Consider the following 12,101-nt stretch of genomic DNA (forward strand, 5'->3'; position numbering starts at 1 on the left):
GGATGTGGCTCTGGGAATCTGAATAAATCCCACAGAACTTGTACCATGCTATAATTGATTTCAGCAGAAGCTGTAGTACTGATAGGAAAAGCAACAGGCATAAAGCTGAAGTCTTTTTATAAAATAAAAACCTTAAATTTAGTAAGCTTAAAAAAAAAGAAGACAAAAGGCTGTGGAGATAAAAGGTCATTTGTTCCCAGAAGCACACTAGTCATTTGTCATAATAGTATTAAGATAAAAAGACAGGTCTATATTATCTTCCAGGCTCCAACATTAGAAGATTTTTATGTTATGTTTGAGATGTTGCTGCTACCCATTTAGGACTTTGTCAGCCAAAGACCTCCAGTGCAGTTCTGCTGGCTGATAACAGTGGTGGGAGCACAAATGATGATGAGGTGAGACTGTTCATCGGTATTTTTACCATCATATCTTCTAGATGTGCTCTGAGGTAGTAAGGAGGCCAGGAAGCAGTTCTTAAAATCGATTTTCCTGTGCCTGGTGCTTGCAGGGATTACAGCAGTCACACTCAGCCACATGACAACATACGTTTCTTGTGTTCCTTTGCCTGGCTCTCTCTATCCATCTCTTTTTCTCTTGTTTTACACTCAGATCTTATATGCCCTTTGAGAAGGGGGAATGCATTTTGAGTAGTGCCAGACACAAGGAGAATGAGTCCTTTAAGGCCTCTAAAGATACGTGATAACAAAAATAATGAAGAGTGAGTAGCAGTGTGATAATTGTACTTTTTCATTAAAATTCCCAGATTTAAAGAATAAAATAAATACTCTTGAAGAACACAGGCAGATGGAATTGCACAGTTAAGAGCTTGTTGAATTTCCCTATGTTAATCATCTGGTGTTCAGGCAAAGAAAATAAAATATAGGCTAAAAATCACCAAAAGTCAGACTAAACCACAGCAAGTACTTAATCATTTCACATGTATTTAAACCCCTGAGGTCCCTAGTACTGAGAAGAAAACAATGTAATGGGGAAGACATTTGTTCACAAAGAAAAGCATTTCGGATTTAGTTAGCGAGGTCAATCTGAAGGCATTGCATGAAGACCTTAAGGATCCTTTTTTGTGCATTGTTAAAAGACAGTTTTGTTTCTTCTTACTTGCATGCTTTTATGTTCTAGCCAGGAATGTTAGATACCTTCCAAATATATGAGAATCTCTGTTAACATTTCCTTTCTAGTTCGTTTTTATTACTTATAGATTATAGAACAGATGCATGTAAACACTGTAGGTTAAGAGAATGTGCTAAAATCTTCTCTAAGCACATTGTTCATGTTTCCTTTATAAATTTTGCAGCGTGATTTATCTTCAGGAAATGCAAGTTTGACTGTGTAGCATACCTAACTAAATACATACTGTCTATTGCTGGAACACAGAAAATTGTTGGGTTTGCTTGCCTATGAGTCAGATTAGTCATCTCCTATGAGAGTCTGAAGTGCAGCCAGATGACTCATACACGAGCAATACCATAATTTCAGGTTCTACTGGCATGGCTAAATGAGAACCCTGTTGCAGAGACCATGTAGTGATATAGTAGCCTTCCATAAGCAAACCAGGAGCTTGAGATGCTTGCATCCACCTTAGGCAACAAAGTAAAAAATGATATAGTTCAGTATATAGTCCCATTCCAATTCAAAGTGGAATTAGATTATATGCTTTCATTTCTAGAACATAACCCAGAGTGGACACACATGCATTATTGATATCTCTTCAGTGATGTGGTAGAAAGTGGGGTTTGTTTTTATCAATAATTTTCTGGGGAGTTGCCTTTTAGTAAGTTATGTGTTTCCTGCCTGGATGGAGTGATATGCAAGTTTTAGGTCTGTGGTCTTGTACAGATGTAAAACAATACAATGTCCTCTCTTCCTATACACACGTGCACCTGAGTGGATTTCTTGCAATCCGAGTGGATTTCTTGATGTGCCTAGGCATAGAGCCTCCAGGCCTCTTTCTTTTGATTGTTTCACTAATGTGAAAGTTGAGTAAGAAATGGTTCCTACATACTTTATTCTTTTTTCCTATGCATGATGTCACCCTTTTTTCCCCTCTGTTTGGCCTCAACTTCATCACTAAAAACACTACTAGCTAGTGGCATTCTGAAAGGGCTGTCTAAGCTTCATGCCACTCGCCCATAGGAGTCAGGCTTAGGTGAGCTCAATCCTTACTGTCCGGCACTAGCAGGAAACATTATTCCAAATAGCATATCTTTTGTCTTAGAGAGTTGTTATAAGAGACTTAATTGCTGCTTTTTTTCAGATCAGGTCAAAAATTATCCTGTATGTGTATGGGTGAAGACAAGGGAAGTTGTTTTGTCTCTCTTCCCCTTCCATTGTGAGAAGCGTGCACTTTTACAGAATGCTCACGTAAGGAACTCTTGCAGACCTTTTAGGAGAGTCTTTCTGATTCAGGAAACACCCACCACAAGTAGATTTTTGCATTCCTTGTATCTGGTGTTTCTACACTTGTTTTTGTTCCAGCTCTTGCTAATGTGCAAAAGGAAAAGCCTGCTCAGGTGGAAAAAATACCTATCATTTAGAGTTCCTAATGTCAGACTGCTACATAGGTAAATGAAAAGAATACAACTTCCTTATTCCACTCCCACAATACAAACACCCACAAAAACAAGACCACAAAACCAAGGGGGAATCCCTTATGTTCTCTCTAGTTGAGACCCCAGTTGTGTTTCCCTCTTACCTTCTCCCCATATTCACACATACAACCCATGACTTCTCTCCTATTAGAGTGTGAAAGCAGAAGTAGCTATGAACAGTGTATGTAGTCCAGTACATTTCCTTTGAGCTCGCAGCAGTGTTTCACAACACTGTTGCATTTTGTGTATATGGCAGAGTGTAGATTGTCTTTCTTGCTTATTTAATTCTATCTTCCTATGCTGCAAGGATTAGTTCATTAGGGGTAGTTTAAAAGACGGTCACACTTCTGGAGAAGAGACTATGTTTGGCAGGGGGTTTGTGGATCATATTATCTAAAAGTCCAATCAAGCCATTTTCTTGATTGATTTTGGGATGAGATATACAGGCTTCAGTGGAGTTAACTGCACCTCTGTATTTTCTTAATTTATATTTTAGGCATCTGTATGCCCCACCGCTCCCACTTCTTTTGGCACATTTCTTTTTTCCTGTTACAAACTAGCATACAAAGACTCTTCTAGGTATATGCTCTGACTGTATTGGGTTTTTTTTTTTTCATTAAATATATGTCTTCCAGTGATATTAGTAATATAATACCCATGTAGCTGAAAAGCATTTTTACAGAAGGATAGTTTTAAGTCTCAAAAATGCTGTTGGTCAAGCAGGTAGACTTTCTTGAAAACTATGAGGTACATAAATATAAAATGACACTGATCATGAAGGCTGATGATTTCTTGAGGAATTTTCATGGCATGAACTCCATGTATAAGGTTTAAGAAAGTATTTTAAATAGCAGTGAAAACAAAAAATATGTGAGACCTAAATTACAAAAGCAGAATGGTAGCTATCTAATGGTAGTATCATACTAATCCTAAGCTTGCTGTTATCAAATACACTGCATGCTGACAGACATTGATGACAAAACATTAATCAGAAAAATGCCCTAACCGTCAGTGTTTTGATAGCATCATGTTGCATGCTCCAGGATTGATCCAACAAAAGCCCTTTCAAATCAGGATCTCTTACTACATTTTCTGCTGTGGTGGATTAACAAGTAATGAAGAGGATTTCTCAGAGATTGATTTATTATTCATCTGGTTGTCTGTTTCTTTTCTCTATCAGTTGCACAAACAGATATGTAGGCAAAATAAGACTGAAAATTCATATGGAGGAAAGCAACAAAGCTAACAGCAAAAATGCCAGGAAAGTCAGCTTTGAATTGCATCAACTTCTTATCTCTGAATTCTCTCGAGGAACAGAGCAGTTTGAAATGTCTGATGTACTGTGAACATGACACCTATTAACTGTCACACTAATGCACAGTGTGAAGACGATGGTTTTGGCAAAACTGAAGGTGATTGAGTTTGGGGTTGGGAATGGGGGTGGAACAAGTATATTTACATCAGGGGTTGCCACTGCAAGTTGGTATTTCCCTTCTTTCTAATAGCAGAGGAAAATGGAATTTTTTTCTGAGGTTTGCTTAGCTGAATTCATTTGATCTTACTCTCAAGAATATCTGATAAAGGAATCTGGAAAAAAATGGTGTTTAAAAGCAACCTGCTTTTATTCAATAGCTTTACTTTAAACTGTTTCCACTATTATTTTCCCATTGTTTGAATGGATCCTACTTCCCCTGGTAAGCTGAATGGTTTTTCAAGTTTTGGAGCACTGTGAACGTAACTGAATGGTGTGAGCCAATATTGAACCCTTTGGGACTTATTTCTTTAATGGCTGCAGTAATTCTATTGCCAGTAGCTCTTGTAAATAAGTACACAGGGGACTGTATTGATTGTTGCACCTCTGGTTATTAATCTGCAACCACAAATGCATCTCTTTCCTTGTCCTCTTGAGGCAAAAGGTTTTCGAAGAAATCAGGACTAAGTTAAATATTAACCACACATTACTTGAACTATGGCTGTTCAAAAACTAACTGGTTTACCATTTATTTTCTGCTGCCCTCTTTATTCTCACCAAGCTTTCCCTTTCCTCTGTGATTTCAAACAATTTATAATGTAGGAAAAATGTTTATTTTAGTAGAAATTTTAGTTTCTTTTCCAATTGTCTTGTATTGTCTTTTAAAACTATAATTTAGTAGGCATGCTATGTGAGAGCCACTTGTACCAGGCTCCTTTCTTGTCCCTGCTTCAGGAAGAGAAGAGAAAAATTAATGGTATTGTCCTTCCAGACACAAGAACCTTTTTCAGAGAATGTGGACTCTGCTGGATTTTGGTATCTTCCTCTTCTAATCTAGGTACTTAGCCTTATTTTGTAGAAGTTGAAAAATTGCCACAATCAACAATTTCATAAACCATGTGTTCAAGGCTATACAGGAAACCGTATACAGAAATAGTTTGTATGGATTTTCATTCCAAGTTTGTATAAGGAAAAAAGCAGTGACTGGGGTTTTCATTCATTTGCAGTTACACAGTTCAGACCAAGATCAGCAAACCTGAGGCTTACTAGTAACTGGAGGTACTAAAAGAGTAAAAGCAGAGAAGTAGTAAGAAGTGGTAAGTGATGTAAAAAAATGCAAAACTGGTATCCTGCTATTTGAAGAATTAATGTGCAGTTACATTTTAAATCACAAGCAATTGCAAAACCAAACAACAGTGCTACTGTCTAGCAAAATGCCAGTGCTCCTGAAGTAATCTGTAGCTTTTGTATTTAAAGGATGGTTTCCGTTCAATAGGATTTACAGTTTGTAGACAAGTTTTATGTTCTGTGTTTGTATGGCAAGAGATACATCAATTTTAAAGAGTATTTTTAAAAACACTAGAAATAGACATGCTTGCTACCTGTATAATCACTGATCCATGACCAGCTCTAAATCTGCACGCAATACTTTTAAAAAAAAAAAGGAAGGCAAGTGGAATTTATTGCAGTTGATAACTCCTAAGGCAGTAATGAACTAAAAAATTTGAGGATATGTTGGATAAAGGCTGTTTAAACTAGTGGCTCATTCAGTATTTAGAACTGCTGCCAACCGAGTCTGCTGTTTAATTGTAGCCTTCTTGCTGGAGTTAGAGCAATGCTGCAGCCTCTCAGACAACATGCTACTATTAAATGTACTAACATACTACAATAATGTACCGAGTAACTAGTGTGTGTTTTTTCTGTATTTTCCTTCCCCGTCCCCCCTGCCGCCTCTCCACTATTCTTTGAATGATAAATGTATTACAGCAAGGAAGAGCAGTAAGACCACTACTCTATTAGCCCAAAATTAGCTTTTTCAACTTTACTCATTCTCCACATAATTTGACAAGAGATTTGTTAATGGTTTAGTGTCCTTCTTCAACAACAAATTCTTCTACCATTTTGGTTTGAGAAGGATTGATTCTGTGATTTCTGGGGAAGTTCTGCAAATCAGGGAAGTACTAACCACTGCCTAAGTGTGTTCAAATACGTACTCCTCTTGTGCCCAGATTCACTCTGTCACTTTTGCCATTTGTTTTGCCCTCTATCTCTAAGTTAAACTACCTGCCTTTAATATCAATATGGCAACAATTTATTGACAGTTGAGTTGTAGCTGGCCAATATTAATTTAAATATCAAAATCTTTGAGGACCAGTTCTAAAGCTTTAGTATATTTTGTGCTGCTAAAAGAGGCACTTTAATAATCCATTTGAGGCGGTTCAAGTAGCACATTAAAGGTTGCCACTAAAGTCAACAGGAGCCTTTGCATGTAACTTAAAGTATTTTTATTGACAGTTTTTTTTACAAGCATGTGCTTTTTATTACTTTCGCCAAAATAAAGCATATAGCATACAGTGTTTTCACACATTTAGGAGATAAATAAGTGTATCTTGAATTATTTAATGCATTGATAGCTTATGTAATACAAAATTTTTTCTTCATTGATGTTAATTTTAAATACAGCTTGTTTGCCTCTTTTTTTTAAACAAACTTTTATCTTGTTACCATATGTTTCCTTTGTTAACTTATAGATGTTTAAACAACAATTGGGAAACTGCAGTGATATTTATTGCTAGAGATAAAAAGTTGCTCTATTAGGATGAAACCTGTATATCAAATTATCAACTGGTACATTAAAAAAAACCCAAAACCTAAATGTACGCTGTCAATTGAACTGATACAGAAAAAGAATAACAACTATTTAACCTTCACCTCCAAGTTGTGTGTAGAATAATAATAAAAAAATTCCAATTTTCATATTTCCACACTGATTGGTATGCATGTTAATGATGGTATTTTCTGAATTTCATTTAGAATTTACAATATACTTGTTTGTAATTATAAATAAATGGAGGTATAAAGACAAAATCTCATACTGCATTTCTCTTGAAGTTACCAACTATGTTAAATGCATAATTTAAGATCATAAATACAATCCCATTCAACTTAATCAAATATCATAGGTCTAACTTCATGTGCTCAGAGTTTCATGCTGCATAGTTGAGAAAGGAAAAAATTAGGTGGCACTTAGTATCTTTAATGGCACTTCTTTCAGCAAAGGACAGTATGCATTTGTATTACTAGCCAGGGTTACTCTTCAAAACAGTATGTTAATATATGCATGAAAAATACATAGAACACTAAATAAAGCAACAATTCCTATGTTGTGTTTCAAGCTTTAGCTAATGGTACAAGGATCATCATTGCTTGGTTTCATTTCTCCTTCCAGCAATAAAGTGATCACAGCTTTACTCAAGTAGCTGCATGTTCCCTTTTTTCCAGCTGGGTGAGTGTTGTAGAATGCAGTCATGTCATCCTGCAGGAGAGGGAAAAGATGTCCCTAAATTTTTTTAAATCCAAGAACCAAACCACAGGTAGCACATGAACTAATTCATTAATCAGATCAACAACATACGTTTCCTTCACTGAACACCTGTTTTGCAAAGTTAATGATGTTAAAACATCTGCTTATTCTCAAATTATATATTGGCTGCTATAATAAAGGTTCAACTCTTTAATTCGGGGAAATTGGTTACTTCTATTAAATCAAGGGCAGAGATGGGTGAAAATATTAGACTTCTGTAGTTTTAGAGTGTGTTTGAAATTACTGGAGTAAATACTTTTGACACTTATTACATGTTAACAGGGAATTAACAAAGTTCAAGATATTTGCAAGTCAGTTTAATGGAAGAGCATAGACAAATTAGGATTTCTTTTAGCAGTGTTTGTTAGGAAAACCTGGGACAGAATATCATCAGAACAATCCTACAGAGGCTACAGTTACCTGCCAGTGGGCATATACCTGGGAATATGGGAGAGTCAGGTTCCAGAACATTTTAATGTAAGGAGTTGGAATTTCCAACAACAACAATCTTAAAGATACTATTCACAACTATAAATTGGGATTTCTTTCTAAGAGATAAAAAGGCATCATTCTAAGTAGATCTGAGCTTGGAAAAAAATCCATCACTTTAATGGAGGCTAGGGCAGCACCAGTAAAAATTGGGTTTTGCATGGGATTTTCCTTTCTGTTTATAGACATTGGGGATTTCCAGCTTGTCATAGAAGTCAGTAGCATATTCAAGATACTGTGCGGAGCTGGCACTTAATAGCCATTTGTGTGGATGCATAAGTCTGATTTTGCTACAGCTGCAACCACAGAGTCATTACCCTCCAAAATGGGCAGGCCAAAAAAATAATAATTTCAAGAAAATTGTGTCCTTTTAAAAACAAAGGTATTGTGCAAGGTGATATGTTGCTAAGGCTGGATATCTGGCTTGCTTTCAAATCTTATTACAAAATAGTAGTGGCAAAAAAGTGAATCTTGAAACTTTGGAAAGAATTCTTAAGGAACACATCCTTCCTCATCTTTTAAATGAGCTAAATTCAGCAACAGGAAGCGTTGTTGCATATCAATATATTATGAATCAACAGATTATTCAGAGCTAGCACAGATATCTCAGAATATATTGTGCACAATAAAATGCCACATGGAGCGAGGAAGATCATCCTCAGTAGCGTAGGGACTTGTCCCACTGCTTTACTCTTATTTCCTCCTTCAACCAGTTCAATGAACCTGGCTTTATTACAGAATTTCAGAGCTTTGAGGCACCAAAACTTGTAGCGAGAATATTTAGAGGTCTTTAAAGCATAAAACCTAAAATCCCAGTGAAGTAAATCTTAAAAGCTACTTAATGATCAAGATTCATTTATTTGGATTTTAAGCCTTAGAGATTAAAAGCTTGCTAGGTTGTGAATGCAACTCTAGCACAGAAATCAGTAGCTAAGAACAGTGTTGCATTTCAAGTTCTTACGTTAGTATTGTCAATATGAGTTCTTTGGCTACTATATTTTTCTTAGTATCTGTGTACCTAAGATCCTGAGTTCACACTTCCTTGCTGAGCTTCAGTTTTTTCTTTCTTTTTTGTATTCTTAACTCTTTTCTATTCTAGTGTCCCCCCTAATTAATTCTTTGCCCTTTAATGAGTGTTATAACTATTTCAGCTTTACCCAGACTCTCATTTCAGAGTTATGTAACATTGTGAGCGCTCTCCTTACCATACCAGTCGGAATTCACAATTCAGCAATAAAGTAAGTGCACATCTTTTATCTCTGCTTATAGGCTCTTTGCAGACTTATGTAGCACTTGGGTATATTCATTTATTATTTGTGTTCCATTCTGAACTCCTATCAATTGCTTTTTATTCTGAACCGCACAGAATTAACATTTATAGCTAACTTCACTAAGAATGGTAAATTCTGTAAGACAGTAATATTTTACTCACTTGGTTTTCAGCTCCCTTTGGACTGCTGTGATCTTTCTGAAAGTCATGAAATGCTTCTTGCACCACTTTGTCCAAGTCCACTTTGTCCTGGAACTCTAGCTCAGGATTTCTCTCCAAAATAACAGATATAACCATCAACAACTAGAAGGCAGAAAAAGACTGTAAGGCTTTAAATTTGATTTGTTAAAATTCAAGTTACATAAAGGCACTGTTAATAATTGCATATGCTTCTTTCAAGCAGGGTGCCATTTAATAATGGCACAAGTAATAGTGCACAGATAATAGAATTCTGACTTTGATAAAAGAATCACTGAAAAAGCAGGCTTTTATGAAAGGTTACAATTTCTGGTGACTACCTAGTTACGGGCACTGTGTAAATGATTGACTTTAACATCTAACTGTGCTGGGAGCCAGGGAAGTTATTTTCCAGTTTATTCAGTTCACTGTGTGGCTGCACAAATGCTGGTGCTCAGCCAATGGAGAGGGTGAAAAGCAGCAAACACTGAACCTCAGCATTTGATGTTTTAAGGCATAATCACATATGGTATAATTGTACTATGACAAAGTTTATTAAAAAAAAAACGTCAATAGACACCAATAAAAAGTTTCGGTTCAAGAGAATTTACGTTCCTTATATCTGAAAGAGGTTTAAAATAGGAAGGTGAACATGACGAGTGATCTGTCGTAATAACAAGCGGGCAGTGGAGTCTATATTGGTCATCTTGGGTTTTGATAATTGTGTTATCTTTCAGCAAAACTTGAGGATGTTCTAGCAAGCAGCATGACCATTAGTTGTTAGCCAGAACTGAGATGGATTTGATTTTACTGTGGAGGAATTCTCACATGCACCAGAGGCATATACTTAGGAACTAACAATGAACGCTGCTGACAGCACAGATGTCAGTTACCAAGGGTACAGATGCTCTTGATCTGTTCAAAAAGTACACATTATGTGCAGAGGTGGGGAAGGAGTTTAAACAGCCTCTTGCTTTACTGTTAGGTATGGGAACATAAGGAAACTGGAAGTTAATTGATTCAGTAGCATAAAGCAACTTGCTAGACAGCCTCAGCAAAACGGGAAAGAAGAATCTATCACAGGGCAAACTGATATTTTAGAGCAGTTTTTCCCTAGACCTAGAAAATTGTTAGGAAAAGGCATGGGCAGGGACTTGAAAGAAAGCTATTTTGGAATTATTCTTCTTATTAGTTTTCACCTCCTGTGACCTAATTGTATTGGCACTGTCATTAATATTTATCTATTTGCTAAAGGGGAAGAAGCCTCAGTTACTTTTTTTTTTAAGCTGTAACATACTGATGTACATTATAAAATTTCATTCATTGTAGGCCACAGACCTCTACAATAATTTGCCTGTATTCCGGCTGGTCAATATTTTGCAGCATATCTTCAACTAGAAGGGAAAAATTCATTTCATACATCGTCATATCCGATAAGGTTGGTTGCTGAAAAACAAATAATACTTTTACTCAAAGACCGTTTGCATTAAATCAAAACCACCCCCAGGTAGAGCCTATTTGCTTGTTGAATAAATAATACTCAATAAGAAATATGACCGCTGTAGGATCAAAAGGGAGCAGACTTCAGAATCCATGACTTGGAAAGGGTCTTCTAGACTTAAGCTCTTATAAATGTGTTTTAAAAAAAAATTTTTTTTTTCTTAAGTCATAACAGGAACAAGTTACCCTAAGTAATACATTATGGCATAAAATAGACATTAACGATAAAATAATTCACCATTAATAGTCAGGTAGAGCAGAAATAACTGAGCATCTCTACCGATTTTACCTGTGGTAAAAATTTCCCTGCCACTATTAAACCATTAGGGGTTCTCTCCAAGATCTGCCACACCCGATCATAGAATCCAGCAGGAGTTCGATTGAGAGAACCGTCTATCTGTCTTCTGTTTAGCCAGCTTCTGTGGACAAAGAAAATTGACAACTTGAAGTAAAAAACTGTTATAGATGCAGAATCAAGCCATGTTCTGTGGTGTAAGCCAGTAAGGTAAGCATTGACATCAAATACATATTAATGATGCATATGCAGCATATGTTGTGCTTTCTGGTAAGTTACGATCTAAAGCAAACAAAATCAAGATGCTTAGCATATAGCAGTTAGAATGTTATTCTTATGTGTGTGCGTTTGCGATTTATGTAACTGGAGTAAAAGAATTCACTGTGAAATCTATCTAGTGCAGTACAGTAACAGTAATAGCCTGAATTCATCATGTCTAATCAACTTAAGTCACCATAAACTAAAACATACAGAAAACAGAAGTCACTGTGTGGTACCTATGACAGCCAAATTTATATGCACTGAAAAAACCCAATATTAACTATAATATTAACATTTGTTTTATCATACTACAGTAGCAAAACAATTCATTATATAAATACAGCTCAAGGAAATTCTGCATCTATAAAATACAAAATATAATAGATAATGGATTAGAAACACCTATCATTCTAATTTAAATACCAGGTTAGAAAAATGCATATCGGCAGGATTGCTGAAGGTAGGGTTTTTAGGATGGTGTGTAGAAAAACAAGTGGCCTGTAAATTTAGAAAATTTGACAGAATAGTTTTGTTAAACTATTTGTTAGTTTGTCAAACACTTGTTAAACTAAAGCATTGAACAAATTGAGTTACATGCTCCATAAATTACAAATTTGTTTGCCTTCAGAAGCATACTGTCCCCACCTTTTTTTTTTTTTTACCTCCAA

At 35.9% G+C, this 12,101-nt stretch overlaps 1 protein-coding gene across 3 annotated transcripts in view; it reads right to left on the reverse strand.

Annotated features, from left to right (window-relative positions):
- Nucleotides 1–6,351: 6,351 nt before the first annotated feature.
- The window catches only part of PHKB (phosphorylase kinase regulatory subunit beta), an 87,862-nt gene continuing 82,112 nt past the window's right edge, over nucleotides 6,352–12,101 (reverse strand). For all 3 annotated transcript variants that reach the window (XM_072871828.1, XM_072871829.1, XM_072871830.1), the window contains 4 exons: nucleotides 11,167–11,296; nucleotides 10,716–10,823; nucleotides 9,363–9,503; nucleotides 6,352–7,393 (listed from right to left, as the gene is read on the reverse strand). In XM_072871828.1, coding sequence (XP_072727929.1) covers nucleotides 7,256–7,393; nucleotides 9,363–9,503; nucleotides 10,716–10,823; nucleotides 11,167–11,296 — 517 coding nt within the window. In that variant the 3' untranslated portion in view covers nucleotides 6,352–7,255. The remainder of the gene's footprint in view (nucleotides 7,394–9,362; nucleotides 9,504–10,715; nucleotides 10,824–11,166; nucleotides 11,297–12,101) is intronic.

The sequence above is a fragment of the Ciconia boyciana genome, chromosome 9 (genome assembly GCF_034638445.1).
Source record: "Ciconia boyciana chromosome 9, ASM3463844v1, whole genome shotgun sequence".
Lineage (NCBI taxonomy): Eukaryota > Metazoa > Chordata > Aves > Ciconiiformes > Ciconiidae > Ciconia > Ciconia boyciana.